The sequence below is a fragment of the Catharus ustulatus genome, chromosome 31 (genome assembly GCF_009819885.2).
Source record: "Catharus ustulatus isolate bCatUst1 chromosome 31, bCatUst1.pri.v2, whole genome shotgun sequence".
NCBI classification, from domain to species: domain Eukaryota; kingdom Metazoa; phylum Chordata; class Aves; order Passeriformes; family Turdidae; genus Catharus; species Catharus ustulatus.
Window position 1 is genome coordinate 900,912 of NC_046251.1, and position 24,187 is coordinate 925,098.

The following is a 24,187-nucleotide window of genomic DNA, read 5'->3' on the forward strand; positions in this document are numbered from 1 at the left end:
TATTTTATTTAATTTTTTAATTTACAGATTGTTATTTTAATTAGGTGGGTAGTTCAAGCATATTATTTTGTTGTTTTAATTAGGTGGGTAATTTAAGCATATTATTTTGTTATGTTAATTAGGTGAGTAGTTTAAGCATATTATTTTTAAAAACATATGTCTGACTTTTGCTATCAGGAAAAAAAATTATATTCATACAAAAAAGCTATTTCACCATTATATACACATAATATTTATTTTAATAGCTGCAAAAAGCCAACAACAAGTCACGCACTTCTAACACCACCCACCCCCAGCCCTTCCATGAGCTCAACTGATTCCCATCAACCCCTCCTGAAACTCGGATTATTCACATTTTAACCCTTGCCTTACTCCCACAAACAAACACAAACCATAAAAAAATCACTGCCACCAGCACCCAGCACTAAATTATGAAAAAAAATAGATTTTTGGAGGGGTGAAAATCTGGAATTTTGTTTGTTTGGTGACTGTTCTGCCACGGTTATTTTTAGCTGGTGACGCCCCGGGGTATTTCGCTTCAGGACGTCCGGTCTGAGGCTCTTTCTGGGAATCCCACGTTCTCTAATTGTAAACAGCCCCATTGAGCCGAGCTCCGAGCTGCGGAGAGGCCCCGGCTTGTGTCAGGTGTGAGTCAAACAGGAAACTGCTGCTGCTGAGCACGGAGTGGGGTTCAACGTGAAAAAAGTGTCCTGGGTGCCCTGGCAGTGCCCTGCCCTGCCCTGACCCGCTGGGGAGATCGGGGAGAAAATGTTTGGGTGGGTTTTGGAGGCTTCAGATGCTGGTTTTGGATGTGGTGATGTGGTGGGGAAAGGGGGATGGAGCGTCAGGGAGATCCAGGAGAGGGTTTGGAGCAACCTGGGATGGTGGAAGGAGGTGGGATAGGATGAGCTTTAAAGTCTCTTAAATCCAAATAATTCCCTGGTTCTGTAGCTGGGACAGGATGAGCTTTAAGGTCCCTTAAACCCAAATCAATCAATGGTTCTGTTCTCTGAACAGGATGAGTTTTAACATCCCTTAAACCCAAATCATTCCCTGGTTCTGTTCTCTGGTTAGGATGAGCTTTAAGGTCCCTTAAATCCAAATAATTCCCTGGTTCTGTGGCTGGGACAGGATCAGCATTAACGTTCCTTAAACCCAAATCATTCCATGGTTCTGTTCTCTGGATAGAATGAGTTTTAACATCCCTTAAACCCAAATAATTCCATGGTTCTGTTCTCTGGAAAGAGCTTTAAGATCCCTTAAACCCAATCCAATCCCTGGTTCTGTTCTCTGGACAGGATGAGCTTTAAGATCCCTTAAACCCAAATCATTCCTGCGTTCTGTGGTTGGGACTGGATGAGCTTTAACATCCCTTAAACCCAAATCAATCCCTGGTTCTGTTCTGTGAACAGGATGAGCTTTAATGACCCTTAAACCCAAATCATTCCTGGGTTCTGTGGTTGGGATAGGATGAGTTTTAACATCCCCTAAACCCAAATCATTCCCTGGTTCTGTTCTCTGGACAGGATGAGTTTTAACATCCCTTAAACCCAAAACAAATCCCTGGTTCTGTTCTCTGGACAGGATCAGCTTTAGGATCCCTTAAACCCAAATCAATCCATGGTTCTGTTCTCTGGACAGGATCAGCTTTAGGATCCCTTAAACCCAAATCAATCCATGGTTCTGTTCTCTGGACAGAATCAGCTTTAAGATCCCTTAAACCCAAACCATTCCCTGATTCCGTGGCTGGGACTGGATCAGCTTTAAGGTCCCTTAAACCCAAATCAATCCCTGGTTCTGTTCTGTGAACAGGATGAGTTTTAATGTCCCTTAAACCCAAATCATTCCTGGGTTCTGTGGTTGGGATAGGATGAGTTTTAACATCCCTTAAACCCAAACCAATCCATGGTTCTGTTCTCTGAACAGGATGAGTTTTAATATCCCTTAAACCCAAAACAAATCCCTGGTTCTGTTCTCTGGACAGGATCAGCTTTAGGATCCCTTAAACCCAAACCAATCAATGGTTCTGTTCTCTGGACAGAGCTTTTAAACCCAAATCAATCCATGGTTCTTTCTCTGGTCAGGATCAGCTTTAAGGTCCCTTTAGCCCAAATCATTCCCTGGTTCTGTTCTCTGGACAGGATCAGCTTTAAGATCCCTTAAACCCAAACCATTCCCTGATTCCGTGGCTGGGACTGGATCAGCTTTAAGGTGCCTTAAACCCAAATCAATCCCTGGTTCTGTTCTGTGAACAGGATGAGTTTTAATGTCCCTTAAACCCAAATAATTCCCTGGTTTTGTGGCTGGGATAGGATGAGTTTTAACATCCCTTAAACCCAAACCATTCCCTGGTTCTGTTCTCTGGACAGGATGAGCTTTAATGTCCCTTAAACCCAAATCAATCCCTGGTTCTGTTCTCTGGACAGGATGAGCTTTAATGTCCCTTAAACCCAAATCAATCCCTGGTTCTGTTCTCTGGACAGGATGAGCTTTAATGTCCCTTAAACCCAAATCATTCCCTGGTTCTGTTCTCTGGACAGGGTGAATTTTAAGGTCCCTTAAACCCAAATCATTCCCTGGTTCTGTTCTCTGGATTAACAGCAGAGATCAACATTTCCAAAAGGGACTGAGTTTAGGATACTGCAGAGCACCCAAGTCTGGTGGGAACAGGAGGTCCAAGGAGCATCCTCAGGGATTGTGGCTCCCAGGACACCCCAAAATCTGCAGGAGGGAGCAGCAGCCCCGGCTGGGAACGTGCACGTTGTGCCCATCTCTTATCTGACTCATTTCAGCGGCTCAGGGGAAACCCTGGCACTGATAAACAGCTCCTGCTCCTGCCTCCGCCTTCACCAACCGAAATCTGGTTCTATTTTTAACCCCAAAACACCCACTGCAGAGAGGGGGGGAGGCTGCAGCGGGACCAGGGGTCGGTGGCACCGTGGGGACAGCAGGGTGGCACTGCCAGCCCCGAGCTGGTGCCTCTCGCTGGCGTGATCCAGCTGTGGCACTGCCAAATTTTCGGCCAAAACGAGACCAGAACAAACCCTGCAGGCACCACACAGGGTGGGAAAAAACAAATTTTTATTTCCCAGCACATGTCCCAAATCTGATCCTGCCTCGAACAGCAGTGTCCCATCCCTGCCATGGGACAACCCCTGAGGTTTCCTTCCAGAAAAAAAAAAAAATCTATGAGGTCTCTGCTTCCATCATTTCTGGGACAGCTTTAGGAAAATCTCAGTGGATTCCCAAATATCTTTGGAATTCTCCCTGCACGTCACAGTCTGAGCCCCAGCTCAGGTGGGAACAGAGTTTGATTCTCCCTCTGCTCCAGGCACAACCTGGGGATTTTTTTCCTCACCTTTTCTGCCTCTCACAGCTTCTCTGCCTCTCCCCAAAATGCTTCAGGTCATGAAGTCACAGCATGGGGTGGAAGGGAGCTCAAAGTTCCCATTTCACCACTTTGCACTACCCCAGGCTGCTCCAAATCCCATCCAACCTGAACTTGGGCACTTCCAGGGATCCAGGGGCACCCACAGCTTCTCTGGGCTCTGCCCACCCTCACAGGGAGGAATTTAAAAGAATTAAACTAAAAGAAGAGATTCTGAGTACCCTGTGCCAGGCTCTGACCATCCTTACAGGGAGGAATTTAAAAGAATTAAATTAAAAGAAGAAGTTCTGGGCACCCTGTGCCAGGCTCTGCCCACCCTTACAGGGAGGATTTTAAAAGAATTAAAAGAAGAGGTGGTGTTATAACAGCAGAAAGCTCAGAGACCAGAAATAACTCAGAAATGTATTATTGATACGATAATAACATTCTATTATCTTATAATAATAAAAAAAACACAAATCAGCCTCATAACCCCACAGCAGGTTTCCCCACCAGGGATTCTCATGGATACCATGCCCAGGTTCTGCAGTTCCTGCCCCGGCTGTTTCTGCTCCATTTAGAGATGTGCAATAAAACCTTCATTTCCTCACACACATGGGATGAGGCCAAGGGGTCGTGTTTTGGACAACCTGGCTTTTCCATGGCAACCGGCGCTGATGTCACCGGCGCGATGATCCGGAGGGGCCGGAGCGGAGGGAGCTCTCCAGGAATGGGGCAGGAGAGGGGGGAGAGGGGCTGGGGCTGCGGGAGAGCGGCTCCAGAGTTTTCCTTGGATGGCTCCGAGCACAAATCGTGGTTGGACTGCTCTGGGTTGGAGGGGGGAGAGTCCCGGCCTCTCCTTCCCCCTGCAGCTCCCAGTCCTCCCTCCCTCTGTGCATCCCCAGCGCTTCCAAAGGTCCTGGCCAGCTGCTCCTGCACAGCTCTGGATAAACCTCTGACCCTGTCTGGATAAACCTCTGACATCTCTGGATAAACCTCTGATCTTCTCTGGATAAACCTCTGACCCTCTCTGGATAAACCTCTGACCTTCTCTGGATAAACCTCTGACAGCCCTGGATAAACCTCTGACCTTCCCTGGATAAACCTCTGACATCTCTGGACAAACCTCTGACATGTCTGCATAAACCTGTGATTATCTCTGGATAAACCTCTGACCTTCCCTGGATAAACCTCTGACCCTCTCTGGATAAACCTCTGGCATCTCTGGATAAACCTCTGACATCTCTGGATAAACCTCTGACCCTTCATGGATAAACCTCTGACCATCTCTGGATAAATCTCTGACATCTCTGGATAAACCTGTGACCTTCTCTGGATAAATCTCTGACATCTCTGGATAAACCTCTGACCTTCCCTGGATAAATCTCTGACATCTCTGGATAAACCTCTGGCATCTCTGGATAAACCTCTGACATCTCTGGATAAACCTGTGACCTTCTCTGGATAAACCTCTGACATCTCTGGATAAACCTCTGACCTTCCCTGGATAAACCTCTGGCATCTCTGGATAAACCTCTGACATCCCAGGATAAACCTCTGACCCTCCCTGGATAAACCTCTGACCTTCTCTGGATAAACCTCTGACCTTCCCTGGATAAACCTCTGGCATCTCTGGATAAACCTCTGACATCCCAGGATAAACCTCTGACCCTCCCTGGATAAACCTCTGACCTTCTCTGGATAAACCTCTGACCCTTCTCTGAATAAATCTCTGATATCTCTGGATAAACCTGTGATTATCTCTGGATAAACCTGTGACCCTGTCTGGATAAACCTCTGACATCTCTGGATAAACCTGTGACCCTCTCTGGATAAACCTGTGATTATCTCTGGATAAACCTCCGACATCTCTGGATAAACCTCTGACCTTCCCTGGATAAACCTCTGATATCTCTGGATAAACCTGTGATTATCTCTGGATAAACCTCTGACCTTCTCTCCTGACCATCTCCTCTCCTGCTCACCTCCTGGGCAACAACCCTGAGTAACAACACCCCTGTTACACCCGAGTAACAACATCCCCAAGTAACAATATCCCTGAGCAACAACATCCCTGTTACATTCCTGAGTAACAAAGTCCCTTAGTAACAACACCCCTGAGTAACAACATCCCCAAGTAACAATATCCCTGAGCAACAACATCCCTGTTACATCCCAACAACGTCCCTGAGTAACGACATCCCTGTTACATCCCTGAGCAACAACACCCCTGAGTAGCAACATCCGTTACATCCCTGAGTAACAACATCCCTGAGTAACAACACTCCTGAGTAACAACACCTCTGAGCAACAACATCCCGGTTACACCTCTGAGTAACAACGTCCGCGAGTAATGTCCCTGTTATACCCCTGAGTAACAACATGCCCGAGCAACAACATCCCTAAGTGACAACATCCCTGTTACACCTCTGAGTAACAACATCCCTGAGTAATAACACCCCCGTTACACCCTGAGTAACAACGTTTCTGGGCAACAATGTTCCTGTTACACCTCTGAGTAACAACATCCCTGAGTAACAACATCCCTGAATAATAACACTCCTGTTACACCCCTAAGTAACAACACCCCTGAGTAACAACATCCCTGTTACAGCCCTGAGCAACAACACCCTTGAGTAACAACACCCTTGAATAACAACACCCCTGAGCAACAATGTCGCTGTTACACCCCTGAGTAACAACGTCCCTGAGTAGCAACGTCCCTGAGTAACAACACCTCTGAGCAACAATAGCCCTGAGTAACAACACCTCTGAGTAACAATGTCCCTGAGTAACAACACCCCTGAGCAACAACACCCCCAAGTAACAACACCCCTGAGTAACAACACCCCCGAGTAACAATATCACTGTTACGCTCATGACTAACAACATACCTGAGCAACAACATCCCGGAGTAACAACATCCCTGGGCAACAACGTCCCTGTTACGTCTCTGAGTAACGATGTCCCTGAGTAACAACACCCCTGAGTAACAACACCCCTGAGTAACAACGTCCGCAAGTAACAACGTCCCTGTTACACCCCTGAGTAACAACACCCCTGAGTAACAACACCCCTGAGTAACAACGTCCCTGAGTAACAACGTCCCCGTGTGCCGGCAGTTGCCGAGCAGCCGCGGTTCCGCCCGTTTGGGATCCCACAGGAAAACCTGAGCATCTCCTTTCCAGCCCAGAACCACCCACACGGCTCCAGCTCCGTCCCTGCCTCCTCTCTGGGGCTTTGTGGGACTGACCCGGGCCGGTGTGGGTGGAAGGGACCTCCAACCCCATCCTGTTCCACACCTCCCGCCGCCCCTGATGGCTCCAAGCTGGCCTTGAACGCTCCCGGGGATGGAGCAGCCACATCCTGAGCCAGGGCAGCCTGTGCCACCCCTGCCAGGCAGGAATTCCTCCCCAGGATCCCCTCTGGCAGTTTAAAGCCATTGTCCTGGCACTCCAGGTCTCTCTCCAGCTCCTTCAGACACTGGGAGTTCACCCCAAAACTTTCTCAACCCCAATTCTGCCTAAAGATTCTCCAGCACAGCAAGGACACGCAGGAAAAGCAGGCAGGGGGGACCCAGGTGTGGTTTAAGGTCCAGGTGACATCAGGAAAGTGGAGTTTGAAAGGTTTGAATGAGCTGGGACAAACCTCCAAAAAACCCAACAACAAAAAAAATGTTCACTTCAAGGTGAGCCAACCAACTCCTCAGCAGAACCAAAAGATCTGAGGATGAACAGAACCATTTTTGTCCAACAGCATCCCCAACCTGCTGAGTGCAGACTCCAGGCTCTCCACACCTCCCTCCCACGGCGCCGCTCAGAGCAGAAAAGACAGGAAAAAAAAAAGGAGGAAAAAAAAAAGAGAAAAAAACCCAAAACAACACCACGTAAAACCTTCCAAAAATGCTGCACGAAAAGTGGCCACTCAGCAGAGCGAGGTTTCCTGCACAGTGAGAGTTGGCCGGGGACAGAACAGGAAATCACTGCTTCCTGCCTGCAGAGGAAGCGCCTATCTCATGCCCGTGATCAAAAACAAACAGCACTTCAATTAAACAAACAAAGCACCAAAAACTTCAGCAGCTCCAGCCTGGGTCGGCTCCAGGCGCGGGGAAACGCGGCCAAAAATAAAATCAGAGGTTTGTAACCTTGGGAAGGCTCTCCAGGCCCGAGGGAACGGGCGCTGCCAGGCTGTGGTGGCGCTGTAGGGGTGTGGAGGAGGGTCCTGCTTTGGGTGTGGGGAAGGAGAATGTCTGTCTGTCTGTCTGTCTGTCTGTCCATTCATCCCTGTGTCTGTCTGTCCATCCCTGGATCTGTGCACTCATCATCTCTGTGTCCATCCCCCATCCATCCATCCCCATGTCCATCTGTCCATCCCTGTGTCCATTCACCCATCCCCATGTCCATCTGTCCATCCATTCATCCATCCATCCTGATGTCCATCCGTCCATCCCCGTGTCCATCTGTCCTTCCCTGTGTCCATTCATCCATCCCCATATCCATCTGTCCATTCATTCATCCCCATGTCCATCCATCCATCCATCCATCCATCCATCCATCCATCCATCCATCCATCTCATGTCCATCTGTCCATCCCTGTGTCCATCTGTCCTTCCCTATGTCCATCCCCCATCCATCCATCCATCCATCCCCATGTCCATCTGTCCATCCCCATGTCCATCTGTCCATTCCCATATCCATCTGTCCATCCCTGTGTCCATCCCCCATCCCTGTGTCCATCCTCATGTCCATCTGTTCTTCCATCCATCCATCCATCCATCCATCCATCCATCCATCCATCCCCATGTCCCTCCATCCATCTCCATGTCCATCTGTCCATCTCTGTGTCCATCTGTCCTTCCCTGTGTCCATCCATCCCGGTGTCCATCCATCCCTTCCCATGTCCCTCCATCCCTCCCCATGTCCATCTGTCCATCCCTCCATCCCTCCCCATGTCCACCTGTCCATCCAGGTCCCCCAGTCCATCCCCCACTGCTCATTCCCCACTCCTGCAGCGCTCTGGGCTTTCCCCCAGCCTGGGATCAAGCACAGAAAGAAAGGAACAGCAAAGCCAAGCTTGTCCTGGGGCTGTGTCTGCACCTCTGCACCCCCTGGGACCCCCAGGCTCCATCTCCTCAATCCTGGGGTGCAGGGGCATCCCCAAAAACCCCACCTGGCTCTGCTGCAGCTTTGTCCCAGGATGGTTTTTACAGGCACAAGGAATTCTTCTCTGTGAGTTTTACACTTAAAACAGCAAAGTAGATCCAGTTCCAGACTGAGGGAATAACAATTCCAGAATCACTGAGAGCCTTGGACAGCCAATCCCAAGGATGGGGGAATGGCCACAAGGGTCTTTCTGTGTGGCCACCACACAAAACCTCATTATTTAGCAGTTTGCTGCTGATCTGAGAACCATCAGGTGCAGCCATCACTGAAGGTTGAGCTCAGACATGATTTTTGTTGCCTGGTTTGTTGGGGTAATAAATAACCTTACCTGTTTCCTGCCTCTCTGGTTTTATTTGCTTTGAAAGCAAACTTCCTGATGGATTAATTAATAAATAAATGAATATTTATTTAAAGTGCATCTTCCTGCAAAGCTGTGGCAGGAGGAAATAAAGCCACGGAATGATTTAGGCTGGAAAAGACCCGCAGGACCATCGAGTCCAGCTGTTGGTGTCACATCTGGCCAGCTGTGCACCACGAGGGAGCTCAGACACCTCCTGTCACCTCAACCCTCAACACCAATCCCAGGTGACCATTTCCAGGTGCTTTGTCCCCTTTGTGACAACCCCAAGCTCAGCTTCACCACGGGAATGTGGCCAAAAAGCCACAACAGTGAGTGACAAAATTCCTTTTTGTCCTTCAAGAATCTCCCCCTGAGCATTCCCAGGGATGGGGGAGCCCAGCAGGGAGAGCACCCAAGGTCCTGGAAGCACCAGAATTGCCATGCAGGAATGGTCTCTGTGATTTTTTTGCCCACTGAACCCTCATCTGAGGCTCCCCAAACCTTCCCTGGTTCTTTCTCCTGCAGCCCTGGCCTGGCAGATCCAAGCGTGGCTGCTGCTGTTCCACCCCTGGCTGGAAAATCCATGCAACATCCCTGGAAAGTTGATTGCTAAGATGGAAATGCTGGCCCATTTCCTCATTGTGCCAGTGCCAGGAGCGTGGATGAGCTCCTGGAGGCTGCCAGGAGGGGACCAGGGCACTCAGGTGGGGGAATTTTCAGTGGTGGTCAAGTTCTTGTTGCCTCCTGAAAAGTGAGAGAGCAGAATTCTGCCTCTGAACACAATTCTGCCTCTGAACACAATTCTGCTTCTGAGAAATTCCCTTAAATCTGAAGGTTTCATCTACATTTGTATTAACACAAATATGTTAATACACACCTAGAGAAATGGAGAAACGTCCATCACAAGAGTTTTGGAGTTGAGTTCTGCTCTGTCCTAAACCTCATTCTGCTTTAAACCCGGTTTTATCCACATCCTTCAGCTTAGTCCGTGGGGTTTAAGGCCAACCTGCCACCCTCACCTTAAATCCCACAGCAAAAAACAGAGAGGTGCCCAAAATTTCTGGATTGAGTAGAGATGGAGAACAAGCAGTACAAACAAACACAAGGAACTGGTCCCAGTTAGACCCAAAATTGAGATTTTTTATGCAGAGAAAAACTCAGACCCAAAATTGAGATTTTTTTTATGCAGGGAAAAACTCAGACCCAAAATTGAGATTTTTATGCAGGGAAAAACTCAGACCCAAAATTGAGATTTTTATGCAGGGAAAAACTCAGACCCAAAATTGAGATTTTTTTTATGCAGGGAAAAACTCAGACCCAAAATTGAGATTTTTATGCAGGCAAAAACTCAAAACTCCATCAAACTACCCTGAGATGCCTCATGAGAGACTGCACAGCCTCTCTAAGGACTTTACAGAGAACTTCCAGCGGTGTTTGGAGCAGTTTTTGTGCTTCAGAACACGGAAGAATTTTCACATTTGTAGCACAAGAACACGCTGTGCTCCAGCAGCCACCTGAACCGACACAGAGCCCCAGACGGTCTTAGCAAAACCCTAACGAGCAATAAAAATGTTCTTTTATGCCTTGTTTGATCATTCCCTGTTTATGAGGCCCAGGACCCTGTGAATCATGTTTTATCCCAGCCAGCAGACGCTGGAGACACGCGGGATGAGGAGGAGGAACTCAAGGGAGGGGGGAGCCACCAGATAACAACATCTGGGCTGGGTTTGGCTGCACGAAATTCGAAATTCAGCCTGGGGCTCGTCCTGCTCGGGTTGTGAGATCCACCAGCACAGCACAGACCCCCTTGGGAACCAGCTGGAGTTGATTCCGTCCTGGGAGAGGCAAATCCAGCAGCAGTTTCACCATTTGTCCCCAATCACTTTAATTAACACGCGCAGAGCGTCCTGCAATTTGTGTCCTGCTATTTTTTTTTTTTTCTTCTTTTTCTGCGGGTGAGGCGATCCAAGGAGATCCCTAAGGCAAAGCCAGACCCCATCACAGCACATTCTGAGATTCCTGCCCTCCTCCTGCACCCCCAGCACCCTCCGGACGCGTTTCCCCCTCATCACCTTCCCAAATTCCGCTTCAGCATCCCCTGGAGCGCTCAGCCCCCAAAACTACGGGGGGAAAAAAAAAATAAAATCTTCCCCTCCCGCAGCCCAGCTCGGTCACGCCTGATTGCATCATGTTTGTTTTCCTTTGCTTTTGAGGTTGGGATTGCTCCCACCTCGCCCAGAGCCAGGTTTTGCCGGGTCCCAAATTCGGGGGGCGCAGCGAGGTGACAAAGCCACCGCGTCCTTGGGGACAGCGTCCGTGGGGACAGCGTCCGTGGGGACAGCGCCAGCTCCTCCCCAGGAGGTGCTGCTTGATTTTTTGAGGATTTTTTACACTCTCAGCATCGGTTCCTGAGCTACCTGATGGCTCCGGGGACAGCGAGAGGAGCCGGAGCTGCGGCGAGCGGAGCCCGGGGACCGGGAGCCACCCCTGGCTACTCACCCTGGCTTTGTCCTTGCATCCAGAGGAATTAAAGCCCTTGGAGAGGAGGTCTCATTGTTCAAGCTGTGCTTAAGGGAGGCAGCTGCTTTCTTTATATCTCAAGATTCACTAAAGTTCAGGAAGAGAGAGAGAGAGAGAGAGAAAGAGAGGGGACGGCAAAGGGGAGGGACTGAGCGCAGGGCCCAGAGGCCGTATAGAATGACAATGGAAGGAAATGCTTTATCAAACCTAGAAAGCCAACCCTGCCCTGGGAACACAGAGGGAGAAAAAAAAAAAAAAAAGAAAAAGAAAAAACTTGCAGAAGAAAAGCGAGTTCAGCTGCCCCGGGTCGGATCCCTCCCCCTTCAGCCCCTCACTCCCAAACACAATGCGAAGGCTCAAACACTTTTTTTTTTTTTATTAAACAGAAAGAAGTTTCAGTTCTTTTTAAAAAAAAAAATCCGACAACCAAACCCTGCCCGGGAATGGGAATGTGACGCTCTTCCCCCTCCCCCGGCTCCAGCCGTCCAAGTTTCTATGAGTCAAACGTTTGCAATGTGTTACCGAAATGTTACCGAGCTGGAATGCAGCATCCAGAGGCTTCAGCTCGTAAAACTTTTGTTTGTTGGCCGGGAGAAAGCGTCACCGGCACAGAATTCGGTTCTTCCTTCTTTTTTCTTTTTGTTTTTTGCCATCCCCGAGGGGGTTAAGGGTTCGTGCAGCGCTGACACCCGATGACGGTGGCGTTAACCCAGCGCTGCCGGCCCCACGGGAAGGGAAATTGCGATGTTCGCTGAGAAAAGAAGGGAAACGGAGCAGCCAGAGAGAGCAGGTGGGGAATGAGAGGCGGGGAGAAATAAAGAGACAAAATCCCGGGATGATTTGGGTTGCAAGAGGCCTGAAAATTCTTTTTTTTCCACTCCTATAATGAGTTACACCTTCCAATTAATTCAGGGACACCTATGAAATCAGGGACACCTTCCATGCATTCAGGAACACCTTCCAATAATTCAGGGACACCTCTTATTAATTCAGGGACACCTATGAAATCAAGGACACCTTTCATTAAATCAGGAACACCTTCCGTGAAATCAGGGACCCCTATGAAATCAGGGACACCTTCTAATTAATTCAGGGACACCTTCCAATTAATTCAGGGACACCTTCTATGAAATCAGGAACACCTTCCATTAAATCAGGGACACCTTTCATTAAATCAGGGACACCTATGAAATCAAGGACGCCTTTCATTAAATCAGGGACATCTTTCATTAATTCAGGGATGCCTTCCAATTAATTTAGGGACACCTTCCATGAAATCAGGGACACCTTCCAATTAATTCAGAAACACCTTCCATGAATTCAAGGACACCTTCCATTAATTCAGGAATACCTTCCATCAGTTCAGGGACACCTTTCATTAATTCAGGGACACCTTTGAAATCAAGAACACCTTCTCTGAAATCAGGGACCCCTATGAAATCAGGGACACCTTCCAATTAATTCAGGGACATCTTTCATTAAATCAGGGACACCTTTCATTAAATCAGGGACACCTATGAAATCAAGGACACCTTCCATTAAATCAGGGACACCTTCCATTAAATCAGGGACACCTTCTATTAATTCAGTGACACCTTTCATTAAATCAGGGACACCTATGAAATCAAGAACACCTTTCATGAAATCAGGGTCACCTTCTATGAAATCAGGGACACCTTCCAATTAATTCAGGGACATCTTCTATGAATTCAGGAACACCTTCCATTAATTCAGGAACACCTTCCATAAATTCAGGAACACCTTCCATAAATTCAGGGACATCTTTCATAAATTCAGGGACACCTTCCATAAAATCAGGATGCTCCAAGTCCCCATCCCAGGGCACAGCCAGGGATCATCTCCTGCAGCACAACTTCCCAGTTTGGGGATTTTGGGGTCAGAAAAGTGTTGTTTCTTCATCTGACAGTCCTGAGGTTCGGTCTGGGATGGGAATTTCCACCCAAAGCAGCGACATCCTGGGCCCAGCTTCTTCCAGCAGCTCTGGGTCTGCAGAAATGCAGGGGGACAGGGACAGGGACAGGGGACACAGGGACAGGAACAGGGACAGGGACAGGGACAGGGACAGGGACAGGGACAGGGACACAGCACAGAAATGCTGAGGGACAGGGACAGGGACAGGGGACACAGGGACAGGGACAGAGATGGGGACAGGGACAGGAACACGGAAATTTTGAGGGACAGGGACACAGAAATGTTGAGGAACAGGGACAGGGACACAGCACAGAAATGCAGAGGGACAGGGACAGGGGACACAGAAATGTTGAGGGACAAGGGACAGGGACACAGAAATTTTAAGGGACAGGGACACAGCACAGAAATGCAGAGGGACAAGGGACAGGAACAGGGGACACAGGGACAGGGACAGGGACAGGGACACAGAAATGTTGAGGGACAAGGGACAGGGACACAGAAATTTTAAGGGACAGGGACACAGAAATGTTGAGGGACACAGCACAGAAAATGCTGAGGGACAAGGGACAGGAACAGGGGACACAGGGACAGGGACAGGGACAGGGACACAGAAATGTTGAGGGACAAGGGACAGGAACACAGAAATATTGAGGGACAGGGACACAGAAATGTTGAGGAACAGGGACAGGGACACAGCACAGAAAACTGCAGGGACAGGAACAGGGACAGGGACAGGGACAGGGACAGGGACAGGGACACAGAAATTTTAAAGGACAGGGACACAGAAATTTTAAAGGACAGAGACACAGAAATTTTAAGGGACAGGGACACAGAAATTTTAAGGGACAGGGACACAGAAATTTTGAGGGACAGGGACACAGAAATTTTAAAGGACAGGGACACAGAAATTTTAAGGGACAGGGACACAGAAATTTTAAGGGACAGGGACACAGCGCAGAAATTTTGAGGGACAGGGACACAGAAATTTTGAGGGACAGGGACACAGAAATTTTAAGGGACAGGGACACAGTACAGAAATTTTCAGGGACAGGGACACAGAAATTTTAAGGGACAGGGACACAGAAATGTTGAGGAAGAAGGGACAGGGACACAGAAATTTTGAGGGACAGGGACACAGCATCATCTGCTGGATCTGCCGGGAGTTGAGGCCGCAGCTCAAACTCTGCAGAGCCTGGGACTGCTCCTGATGATGATGATGATGATGATGATGATGATGATGATGATGATGATGATGAGAGCAGGAAATCAGAGAGAGGGGAGCACACCCAGGGACTGCTCCTGAGGATGATGATGAGTGCAGGGAGACAACACAAATTCCTGGTGGGATAACAAACACAAACTTGTGGTGGAATAATCCGAATTCCTGGTGGGATAACCCAAATTTCTGGTGGGAGAACCCAAATTCCTGCTGGGATAACCCAAATTCCTGCTGGGATAACCCAAATTCCTGCTGGGATAACCCAAATTCCTGCTGGGATAATCCAAATTTCTAGTGAGAGAACCCAAATTCCTGCCGGGATAACCCAAATTTCTGGTGGGATAACCCAAATTCCTGCTGGGAGAACCCAAATTTCTGGTGGGATAACCCAAATTCCTGCTGGGATAATCCAAATTTCCAGTGAGAGAACCCAAATTCCTGCTGGGATAACCCAAATTTCTGGTGGAATAACCCAAATTCCTGCTGGGATAACCCAAATTCCTGCTGGGATAACCCAAATTCCTGCTGGGATAATCCAAATTTCCAGTGAGAGAACACAAATTCCTGCTGGGATAACCCAAATTTCTAGTGAGAGAACACAAATTCCTGCTGGGATAACCCAAATTCCTGCTGGGATAACCCAAATTTCTGGTGGAATAACCCAAATTCCTGCTGGGATAATCCAAATTTCTAGTGAGAGAACACAAATTCCTGCTGGGATAATCCAAATTTCTAGTGAGAGAACACAAATTCCTGCTGGGATAATCCAAATTTTCAGTGAGAGAACACAAATTCCTGCTGGGATAACCCAAATTTCTGGTGGGATAACCCAAATTCCTGCTGGGATAACCCAAATTTCTGGTGGAATAACCCAAATTCCTGCCGGGATAACCCAAATTCCTGCTGGGATAACCCAAATTCCTGGTGAAATAACCCAAATTCCTGGTGGAATAACCCAAATTCCTGGTGGAATTTCCTGCCCAGGCAGGATAAATTCACCTGTTCTGCAGTTCTGAGCACGGAGGAGGAATCCCCAACATCCAGCAGCGCCCTGGAGGCCTCGCCCAGCGGAAAATCCGCTTGAAGAATTTCCCATCTCGTGTTTCAAGGCATTTCAAATCCTTCCTCCTCTTTTGAAGGGGTTGGTCCCCGTGGAGGATTCTGCAGAGAGGATCCTGCCTGGCTTGGGTCCCAGTAAATCACAGTTCAGAGACGGCTGAACTCCATTTTACGATTATTAACCCCAGATTTGTGAATTTTTTTGGATTGTCTGAGGTTATTTATAGTGATGAGTGGGGGGAATTGCGTGCAGCTGTTAAAAACAGCCCCCAACCTTCCCAAAAAATGATTTAAAATTTAAAAAAAAATATAGAAATCTAACAAAACAGGAAGAAAATGGCTGGGAAATGAGAAGCAGCTGTGAAGAGGAGGGATGAGGTGTCACACAGTGGGGAATGATTTCAAACCTTGCAGGAAATGTATTGAGAAATGAGAAATTTCCCGGTAAATTTTGTAATTCATCATCCCCTCCCCTGTGTCCCCTGGTGGCTTTGGGCTCCTGTCACAGAGCTGTGCTCAAACCCAGCAGAAAATGCAGAAAATTTTAGAAAAATTGATAACAAATCAAGCCCAGCAATAAAAAAAACAGAGGGACACCTGTGGAGATTTTCTGTTTATTTGGGTTTTTTTTTTAATTTAATTTAATTTAATTTTATTTTATTTTATTTTATTTCATTTTATTTCATTTTACTTTATTTGATATAATTTTATTTCATTTCATTATTTTATTTTTTGTTTATTTGGGTTTTTAAAATTTTATTTTATTTTATTTTATTTTATTTCATTTTACTTTATTTCATATAATTTTATTTCATTTCATTATTTTATTTTTTGTTTATTTGGGTTTTTAAAATTTTATTTTATTTTATTTCATTTTATTTTTAATTTTTATTTCATTTTATTTCATTTCATTTCATTTTACTTTATTTCATATAATTTTATTTCATTTCATTATTTTATTTTTTGTATATTTGGGTTTTTTAAAATTTTATTTTATTTTATTTCATTTTATTTTTTATTTTTATTTCATTTTATTTCATTTCATTTCATTTTACTTTATTTCATATAATTTTATTTCATTTCATTATTTTATTTTTTGTTTATTTGGGTTTTTTAAAATTTTATTTTACTTTATTTCATTTTCTTTTTTATTTTTATTTCACTTTATTTCCTTTTATTTCATTTTATTTCATTTCATTTTACTTTATCTTATTCCATTTCATTATTTTATTTTTTGTTTATTTGGGGTTTTGGGGGTTTTTTTAAATTTTTATTATTATTTTTATTCTTAGGGGGAGTGTAAGACAACACGTGTTTATCTGCTCTTGGTTCTCGTCGTGGGTCTCCAGCACCGACTGGGACACAGGGGGGGGGTCACCGCGGTGTCCCGCGGGCTGCCACGCGACCGACACGCGAGCCCCGCCCACCACGCAAGCCCCGCCCCCCCACGTGACCCCCCCACGCGACCCCCTCAAGCTTGACCCCCCACGCAAGCTCCGCCCCCTACGCGAGCCCCACCCCATGCGACCCCCCCCACGCCAGTCCCGCCCCAGTCAAGTCCCGCGCCCACGCGACCCCGCCACCCACGCAAGCCACGCCCCCCACGCGAGCCCCGCCCTCCCACGCTAGCCCCGCCCCCACGCCAGCCCTCCCCGCAAGCCCCGCCCACCACGCGAGCCCCGCCCCACTCAAGTCCCACGCCCACCCACGCGAGCCCCGCCCCCTCACGCTAGCCCCGCCCCCCACGCGACCCCCCACGCGAGCCCCGCCCCCCACGCGAGCCCCGCCCTCCCCGCAAGCCCCGCCCCCCACGCGAGCCACGCCCCACGCGTGAGCCCCGCCCCCATGTAACCCCGCCCCCCACGCGAGCCCGCCCCCACACTCAAGACCCGCCCCCCACGCCAGCCCCGCCCACGCGACCCCCTCAAGCTTGACCCCCCACGCCAGTCCCGCCCCCCACGCAAGCTCTGCCCCCTCACGCGAGCCCCGCCCCCAAATCGAGCCCCCCACACGCGAGTCCCGCCCCCGCCACGCGACCCCGCCCCCCACGTAAGCCACGCCCAGCCACGCGACCCCCCACGCGAGCCTCGCCCCCCCAAGCTAGCCCCGCCCACGCGCGCCCCGCCCCCCACGCAAGCCCCGCCCCATGTAAGCCCCGCCCCCCACACGAGCCACGCCCCCCACGCAAGTCCCGCACCCACGCGAGCCCCGCACCCCCCAAGCGAGCCCCGCCCACACGAGCCCCGCCCACCCACGCGACCCCGCCCCCCACGCGAGCCCCGCCCCCCACGCGAGCCCCGGCCCCACCCCCACGCAAGCCCCACCCCCTCACGCGAGTCCCGCCCTCCAACGCAAGCCACGCCCCCACGCACCCCCCCCCGCGAGTTTTTTTTCCACGCGCGTTTTTCCACGCGCGTTTTTCCACGCGAGTTTTTTCCACGCGAGTTTTTTCCACGCGAGATTTTTCCACGCCCACGCGAGTTTTTTCCACGCGAGATTTTTCCACGCGAGTTTTTTTCCACGCGTGTTTTTTCCACGCGAGATTTTTCCACGCGTGTTTTTTTCCACGCGAGTTTTTTCCACGCGAGATTTTTCCACGCGAGATTTTTCCACGCGTGTTTTTTCCACGCGTGTTTTTTCCACGCGAGATTTTTTCCACGCGAGTTTTTTTCCACGCGAGTTTTTTTCCACGCGAGATTTTTCCACGCGAGTTTTTTCCACGCGAGATTTTTCCACGCGAGTTTTTTCCACGCGAGTTTTTTCCACGCGAGATTTTTCCACGCGAGTTTTTTCCACGCGAGTTTTTTCCACGCGAGTTTTTTCCACGCGAGATTTTTCCACGCGAGTTTTTTCCACGCGAGTTTTTTCCACGCGAGTTTTTTTCCACGCGAGATTTTTCCACGCGAGATTTTTCCACGCGAGTTTTTTCACGCGAGATTTTTTCCACGCATGCCCCACACCCCCCGCGGAGCCCCGCCCCCACGCGAGCCCCGCCCCCCCACGCGAGCACCGCCCACCCCATGCAAGCCCCGCCCCCCACGCAAGCCCCGCCCCCCAACGCGAGCCCCGCCCCCACGCGAGTCCCCCCCCCCACCCCACCCCCTCTCCCCCCGGGGGGCCCACTCCCACGCAAGCCCCGCCCCCCCCACGCGAGCCCCGCCCGCCCATAAGCCACTCCCCCCACGCAAGCCCCGCCCCCGCACGCGAGCCCCGCCCCCACGCAAGCCACACCCCCCCACGCGACCCCCCACAACGCGAGCCCCCCACGCAAGCCCCGCCCCAGCAAGCCCCTCCCCCCACGCAAGCCCCGCCCCCCAAGAGAGCCCCCGAGCGTGACCCCCCACGCGAGCCCCTCTCCCCACGCGAGCCCCGCCCGCCCGTAAGCCCCGCCCCCGCACGCGAGCCCCGCCCTCACGCAAGCCACACCCCCCATCAAGCCCCGCCCCCCCACGCGAGTCCCCCCAAGCGTGACCCCCCACGCGAGCCCCGCCCCCCACACGAGCCCCGCCCCCCACGCGAGCCCCGCCCCCCACGCGAGTACCGCCCCCCACGCGAGCACCGCCCACCCCATGCAAGCCCCGCCCCCCACGCGAGCCCCGCCCCCACGCAAGCCACACCCCCCAGCAAACCCCGCCCCCCCACGAGAGCCCCCAAGCGTGACCCCCCCACGAGAGTCCCGCCCCCCACTCTAGCCCCGCCCCCACTCGAGCCCCGCCCCCCACGCGAGCCCCCCAAGCGTGACCCCCACGCAAGCCCCGCCCCCCACGCAAGCCCCGCCCCCCACCCGAGATTTTTCCACCCGAGAATTTCCCACGTGTGTTGTTTCCACACGTGTTTTTTCTGTGCTGCAATTTAAATATTTCTGTGCAGCAATTTCAATATTTCTGTGCTGCAATTTCAACATTTTCATTGCAACAATCCTGTTCTGCAGGGATGAGGGATCAGGGATTGGAAAAATCATTGTTCATCCCACTAAATTCTCCTTGCTGCTCCCATTCCCAGCCCTGGAAACACAAAAAAAACCAAAATAAAACAAAAAAAAAAAAAACCAAAAAAGAACCTCATGTGCCAAATACAAATGTAGGGACAGAGAATAGCCTCAATTAGAATTTTTGGAGATTTTTTATCTTTATCATTGTTTCAGTGTTGTTCTCTTCACAGGAACAGCTCCAGCTGCTTTTCTTTTTTTTTTCTTTTTTTTTTTAATTACAGAACCTGAGTGCTGGAAAGGGGCAAAGATTTTTTTACTCCAATTGATGCTGAGAAATCTGGGTTGGACAGAAATTCTGCAGAGCTGAAAAGGGGTTAAAGATTTTTTTACTCCAAATGATGCTGAGAAAGGGCTAATTTTTGGGTTGGTTTTTTTTTTAGAGTATGTGTGTTTTTCGGTTTTTATTTTTTAAAATTATTTTTAATAATTTTTTTAATAATTTTTTTGGCTTTTTGTAGTTGGTGAGTGTTGATAATTGCTGTTTTAGCTGCAGGGTTTTTATTATTATTATTGGGTCGTTATTTTAACTAAGTGGGTAGCTTAAGCACACTATTTTTAAAAACCTGTCTAACTTTTGCTATTAGAAAAAAAACAATATTTACACAGAAAAGCTATTTTAACATTTATATTCTATAACATTACTATTATTTTATTATTTATTATTTTAACATTTTTAGCAGCTGTAAAAATCCAACACCAAGCACTTCTAACATATTTTATTATTAAATATTTTACATTTTACCAAAACAACAAAACCTGTTTTTCACAGAACCTGCAGAGCTGTAAAATCTGTAAAAATCTGTAAAAATTGGAGACTTCCCCACTCTTCCTTATCTGCCCTTACCTGTCTCCACTGGGTCCTTTTAAAAGTTCCAGACATTTCCTTCCTTTGTTTGTCTTGGCCTGAAAGGGAAATGTCTTGTGTGTCAAAGGTTTAGTGCAAATTCCTGCCCAAGTTTTTTACTGCCTTGGTAAATCAAATTCCTTCTCCCAAGTGGGGATTTGTAGGTTCAGGTTCTGTCCCCACGTTCTCTCTCTGCTGTGTGCATGGAGAATGTAAATTATTATAATTTTGTAAATATTTATAATTTGTAAATATTTATAATTTTTAAATATTTATAATTTGTAAATATTTATAATTTTGAAAATATTTATAATTTGTAAATATTTATAATTTTGAAAATATTTCTAATTTGAAAATATTTATAAATTTGAAAATATTTATAAATTTGAAAATATTTGTAATTTGTAAATATTTCTATTTTGTAAATATTTATAATTTGAAAATATTTATAATTTTGAAAATATTTATAATTTTTAAATATTTCTATTTTGTAAATATTTATAATTTGTAAATATTTATAATTTGTAAATATTTATAATATGTAAATATTTCTAATTTGAAAATATTTCTAATTTGAAAATATTTCTAATTTGAAAATATTTCTAATTTTGAAATATTTCTATTTTGAAAATATTTATAATTTGAAAATATTTATATTCTGTAAATATTTATAATTTTGAAAATATTTATATTTTGAAAATATTTATAATTTGAAAATATTTATAATTTGAAAATATTTAAAATTCTGAAATCAAGGGGCTCTCAGGCACAGATATGGGAATTAGGAATAACAGTTCTTCACTAGGGAAATTAAAACAGAAATACAAAATTACAAAGAACAAACCCCAAACCCTGACACAGTCAGAGCACAACCTGACGCCCATCAGTGGTGACAGTGCCATCCTCCTGCAGTGACAGATGTGGCTCCTGCAAGAGTGAAAATTGTGTTGAGTTTGAGACAACTCCAGAAGGAATCTGACAATTCCTGTCTCCTGGAAGAGTGAAAATTATGGTGAGCCAGAGTTACCTTCTACAGAGGGAACCTGACAATTCCTGTCCCCTGGAAGAGTGAAAATTGTGGTGAGCCCAACACATTCCAGAGGGAACTTGACAATTTCTGTCACCCTGCAATAGTGAAAATCATGGTGAGTTTGAGACACCTCCAGAAGGAATCTGACAATTCCTGTTCCCTGGAAGAGTGAAAATCATGGTGAGCCTGAGTTACCTTCTACAGAGGGAACCTGACAATTCCTGTCACTCTGCAAGAGTAAAAATTGTGTTGAGCCTGAGTCATCTCAGAGGGAATTTGACAATTCCTGTCAGGAATTGTGAAAATTGTGGTGAGTGAAAATTGTGGTGAGCCCAACACATTCCAGAGGGAACTTGACAATTCCTGTCACCCTGCAATAGTGAAAATTGTGGTGAGTTTGAGACACCTCCAGAAGGAACCTGACAATTCCTGTCATCCTGCAAGAATAAAAATTGTGTTGAACCTGAGTTACCTTCTACAGAGGGATCCTGACAATTCCTGTCACCCTGCAATAGTGAAAATTGTGTTGAGTTTGAGTTACCTCCAGAAGGAAACTGACAATTCCTGTTCCCTGGAAGAGTGAAAATTGTGGTGAGCCTGAGATCACCTCCTCCAGAGGACACCTGACAATTTCTGTCCCCTGGAAGAGTGAAAATTATGGTGAGCCTGAGTTACCTCCAGAAGGAATCTGACAATTCCTGTCTCATGGCAAGCCTGAGTTACCTCCTCCAGAGAAAACCTGACAATTCCTGTCACCCTGCAATAGTGAAAATCGTAGTGAGTTTGAGACACCTCCAGAAGGAATCTGACAATTCCTGTCCCCTGGAAGAGTGAAAGTCGTGGTGAGCCTGAGTTAACTTCTACAGAGGGAACCTGACAATTCCTGTCACTCTGCAAGAGTAAAAATTGTGTTGCGCCTGAGTCATCTCAGAGAGAACCTGACAATTTCTGTCATCCTGCAATAATGAAAATTGTGGTGAGCCTGAGTTACCTTCTACAGAGGGAACCTGACAATTCCTGTCACCCTCCAAGAGTGAAAATTGTGGTGAGCCTGAGTTACCTTCTACAGAGCGAATCTGACAATTCCTGTCCCCTGGAAGAATGAAAATTGTGGTGAGCCCAACACATTCCAGAGGGAACTTGACAATGCCTGTCACCCTGCAATAGTGAAAATTGTGGTGAGTTTGAGACACCTCCAGAAGGAATCTGACAATTCCTGTTCCCTGGAAGAGTGAAAATCATGGTGAACCTGAGTTACTTTCTACAGAGGGGACCTGACAATTCCTGTCCCATGGATGAGTGAAAATCATGGTGAGCCTGAGTCATCTCAGAGGGAACCTGACAATTCCTGTCCCCTGGAAGAGTGAAAATTGTGGTGAGCCCAACACATTCCAGAGGGAACTTGACAATTCCTGTCACCCTGCAATAGTGAAAATTGTGGTGAACCTGAGTTACCTCCAGAAGGAATCTGACAATTCCTGTCCCCTGGAAGAGTAAAAATTGTGGTGAGTTTGAGAGACCTCCAGAGAGAACCTGACAATTCCTGTCCTCTGCAAGAATGAAAATCAGGGTGAGCTGAGCCTGAGACACCTCCAGAAGGAACCTGACAATTCCTGTCTCATGGCAAGCCTGAGTCACCTCCTCCATAGAGAACTTGACAATTCCTGTCATCCTGCAATAGTGAAAATTGTGGTGAGTTTGAGTTACCTCCAGAAGGAATTTGACAATTCCTGTTCCCTGGAAGAGTGAACATCGTGGTGAGCCCAACACATTCCAGAGGGAACTTGACAATTCCTGTCACCCTGCAATAGTGAAAATTGTAATGAGTTTGAGACACCTCCAGAAGGAATCTGACAATTCCTGTTCCCTGGAAGAGTGAAAATTATGGTGAGCCAGAGTTACCTCCAGAAGGAATCTAACAATTCCTGTCTCATGGCAAGCCTGAGTCACCTCCTCCATAGAGAACTTGACAATTCCTGTCATCCCGCAATAGTGAAAATTGTGGTGAGTTTGAGACACCTCCAGAAGGAATCTGACAATTCTTGTTCCCTGGAAGAGTGAAAATCGTGGTGAGCCCAACACACTCCAGAGGGAACCTGACAATTCCTGTCCCCTGCAATAGTGAAAATTATGGTGAGTTTGAGACACCTCCAGAAGGAACCTGACAATTCCTGTCCCCTGGAAGAGTGAAAATTGTGGTGAGCCAGAGTTACCTTCTACAGAGGGGACCTGACAATTCCTCTCACCCTGCAAGAGTAAAAATTGTGTTGAGCCTGAGTCATCTCAGAGAGAACCTGACAATTCCTGTCACCCTCCAAGAGTGAAAATTGTGGTGAGCCCAACACACTCCAGAGGGAACTTGACAATGCCTGTCACCCTGCAATAGTGAAAATCATGGTGAGTTTGAGACACCTCCAGAAGGAATCTGACAATTCCTGTTCCCTGGAAGAGTGAAAATCATGGTGAACCTGAGTTACCTTCTACAGAGGGAATCTGACAATTCCTGTCACCCTGGAAGAGTGAAAATTGTGGTGAGCCCAACACACTCCAGAGGGAACCTGACAATTCCTGTCATCCTGCAATAGTGAAAATTGTAGTGAGTTTGAGACACCTCCAGAAGGAATCTGACAATTCCTGTCCCCTGGAAGAGTGAAAATTGTAGTGAGTTTGAGACACCTCCAGAAGGAATCTGACAATTCCTGTTCCCTGGAAGAGTGAAAATT

The 24,187-nt window shown here is 47.6% G+C and overlaps 1 protein-coding gene and 1 pseudogene across 1 annotated transcript in view; one reads left to right on the top strand and one right to left on the bottom strand.

The window, feature by feature from the left end:
• The window catches only part of HDAC7 (histone deacetylase 7), a 95,152-nt gene extending 83,642 nt beyond the window's left edge, over positions 1-11,510 (bottom strand). Inside the window, exon 1 of the mRNA XM_033083382.1 lies at positions 11,369-11,510. Coding sequence (XP_032939273.1) covers positions 11,369-11,387 — 19 coding nt within the window. The 5' untranslated portion in view covers positions 11,388-11,510. The remainder of the gene's footprint in view (positions 1-11,368) is intronic.
• Positions 11,511-12,081: 571 nt separating this feature from the next.
• LOC122149469 lies at positions 12,082-19,291 on the top strand (annotated as a pseudogene).
• The last annotated feature ends 4,896 nt before the right edge of the window (positions 19,292-24,187 follow it).